The sequence below is a fragment of the Priapulus caudatus genome, unplaced genomic scaffold (genome assembly GCF_000485595.1).
Source record: "Priapulus caudatus unplaced genomic scaffold, Priapulus_caudatus-5.0.1 Scaffold356, whole genome shotgun sequence".
Classification (NCBI taxonomy): domain Eukaryota; kingdom Metazoa; phylum Priapulida; class Priapulimorpha; order Priapulimorphida; family Priapulidae; genus Priapulus; species Priapulus caudatus.
In genome coordinates this window covers 3,383-6,528 of record NW_014577417.1, presented here as the reverse complement: position 1 = coordinate 6,528, position 3,146 = coordinate 3,383, and the positions used below count along the sequence as shown (strand labels likewise).

The 3,146-nt window shown below is 39.1% G+C and overlaps 1 protein-coding gene across 1 annotated transcript in view; it reads right to left on the bottom strand.

Moving 5' to 3' along the window:
• LOC106809466 (60S ribosomal protein L23) overlaps nucleotides 1-2,615 on the bottom strand; it is a gene marked incomplete at its 5' end in the record, with an annotated part of 6,080 nt that extends 3,465 nt beyond the window's left edge. Inside the window, 2 exon segments of the mRNA XM_014812551.1 lie at nucleotides 1,772-1,900; nucleotides 2,532-2,615. Coding sequence (XP_014668037.1) covers nucleotides 1,772-1,900; nucleotides 2,532-2,615 — 213 coding nt within the window.
• Between the last annotated feature and the right edge of the window lie 531 nt (nucleotides 2,616-3,146).

Sequence of the window (3,146 nt, the reverse complement as noted above, 5' to 3'; positions counted from 1 at the left end):
CTTAGTAACCAGCAGTGATATTGGACAAACTAATACGCGTTTGGCTATAAGGTAATGTACTTATTAACTACACAAGGTGCCAGTTACTCTAGCATTTGTTAAAATTGCATAATCGATGGGCCTATTATGCCTTTAAATTATTATATATGCTTGTCTGTACTGTAGTTTTCTGTAGGAGTTACCCAGCTATCAATAAGCCATCGAGAACGATATTTATTTGCCTGTTGAATCAGTTACTCTGTATTCACTAAGACATAAAGCAGCTTGTGCGGTGGTAGTCAGATTAACTATGACAACAGACTGTCACGGAGGAACGGTTAATTCTGATCAGAACGACCAGATTGACACCTTTTCACCTCTCCACTAAACAATGTAGAAACCATCATCACTCTACCACGGACACAAAAAACGTGTAATACTAAGTATGAATAACACCGTATTTTTGATATCGCTACTAAACATAATCGGTTAATATAACAGGTATAAAATGACCATGCATAACAGTGTACTTGCTCGTACACGAAATTTGTATGTAGGCCCCTACACTACATGTATGTGTATTGGTTAATTGACGACCGGTTTTCCTATAAACAAAACCTTAATAACCCGAGCTTTCAGCAATTTCCACTGTATATACTTAAAACTAATAAGGAAATGGCATTCGATTGAATTTTTAACAACAAGCTAAGCAGATGTATCGCGATTTATAAAATAAACACATTGCAAACCTCTCTTCGACATTTTGGATTTGGAAAAGGATCCACCAGAGGTCGCAGCTGTTGTAAGCGGCAACGAGCATTCAAGGCAAATATCAATATATTCTACATTCTCTGCTATTCAGCACCCGGCAGTTAGATGCGATATGATATGACTACTAGGCACTTAGGATATGACTACTAGGCACTTGAAAAAAAACAACCCCTAACCCTAACCCTAACCTAACCTAAACCTAACCTAAACCCTAACCCTAACCCTAAAAAAAAAACATTAAATTCAATTAAAGTGTCTAGTAGTCATATCATATCGCATCTAACTGCCGGTTGCGCTATTCATTCCCTACCCCGCATCTTCGTGTATGGATTGAAATGACATTTCCTTATCAGTTTTAAGTATATACAGTATAATGCCTAATTAATCTCTGAAATACCACCTCTAAAAAACGAGTTTAGTTTAGTTTCTTAGCCACCACTTAAAAAACATGCCATATGTAGTGTCTCAATTTACACGCTTTTTAGAGGTGGTATTTCAGAGATTAATTAGGCATAATACTAATAGTAATGCTATAAAATAACAATAAATAATAATAGTAAGCAATAGTGCATTGCGGATTAAATTATTTTAAGGAAATGTAGACATAAAGTTGAGGAATGTTACATAGTCATACGCCCTATGGCATGTTTTTTGTTTCATAATTCGATTTTTGTTTTATGGTTGATTTTATCACATATAACATTCGATTTATCACATTATTATACTAGCCACTAATTATAAATAATTTTATAGCTAGTTAAACCTGCCAAAAACATTTTGTGTAATAGGTGACTAAGCGGTAAAAACGCGAAAATCTCAGCACAGGGCGGTAGGTGCATTGTTAACCCAGGCAGCGTTGAACGTGTTAATCTCCTGTTAATCAATCCAGGCAGACAGGTTAATTGTTTCACAGCAGGACTAGTCATCAACCACAGATTCCATAGAAACCATTAGCCATCACACAAAATCGCACACACCATACTACTCACCACCCGATCTGTTGCATTCGTAAACGCATTACCTTTCTTTCTCAACTCCGGTTTCCCCTTCTTCACTGTGGCTACAATCATGTCTCCTACAGCAGCAGCTGGTAACCTGTTTAGTCTTCCCTTGATTCCATGGACAGCAATAACAAACAGGTTCTTGGCACCTAAACAACAACAACAACAACACAAGCATTAACATCAAGCCCGGTATTGACGTAAAACAGAAACAGACAAACTTTGATCGTAACATATTTATGTAGCATGGGTATACTATCAAACCCCACTCATAGAATGAGCACAGCACACCCTCGTGGTGTTAGCGAAATCCCAGCATTTAATTTTGCACAACTTCTACACCCAACGCCCGGACAAAGACAGACGATGGGCTCTAGGTCGTGCGACACATAAAAAAACAGATCGGTAATGCGTCTACAAGACCATTATTTAAACGTAAAACTAACAGATTCGGATCGCTGGCACGTGCATCAAGCCACACACGACGTTACTAGCGCCATATACTGTATACGCTGTATGTTTCGCGGTGGTTTAATTTTCTCAAATTTCACGAACGCGTCCCCGACCGCGAAAATAACAACACGCGAATAATTCATACCGAATAATGCGTAATTCTCCAACCGCGAAATTAACCACTCGCGAAATTGTCTGTGAAGTCTGAATTCGCGAAAATACATGTACACAAAAAATATGGCGTACGGTATAGTACAGTACTGGACGCCGTTTTGCGTGGATGGGTCGGCACATCCTAACTTCGCGCATGGGAACGAAGAACGGTACCTGTGTTATCTGCACAGTTGACAACGGCGCCAACTGGCAAGCATAGCGATATGCGGAACTTAGCTCCAGCCGATCCACCACGTCCTAAAATTGGAAAATTCACGATCACCTTCAATTCTCGGACGCAATGCAATGACAAAAAGCTATCATCATGAACAATACTCGTATTTAGTCTACTGTAGCAGTTACTCTGCTATCGCTAAGCTGTCAAGAACTATATTAAAGGCATAATAGGCCCAATGATTATGCAAAGTTGATGAATGCTACAGTAACTGGCACCTTCTGTAGTTAATAAGTACATTACCTTATAGCCAAACTTGTATTAGTTTGTCCAATATCACTGCTAATTACTAATAAATGTCTAATTGAAATTCGTAAATCTGGTAATCTGGCGCCAACGCTAAATTGGTTGCCAAGCAAAATAGCCTCAAATTCGGTTAGATGACGTCACAAGTTGCTACGGGTGTTTAGCAGAGAATTGTTTGTCCCGGGATGCTTATATACGACTATAGTCCGCAAATGCAGACGTTATAACTCCGCTTTGCTAATCTGAGGGTGCGGGTTTATACATTACTGGGGTCTGCGTCGGCTCGGACTAATACGACTAATGAGCTA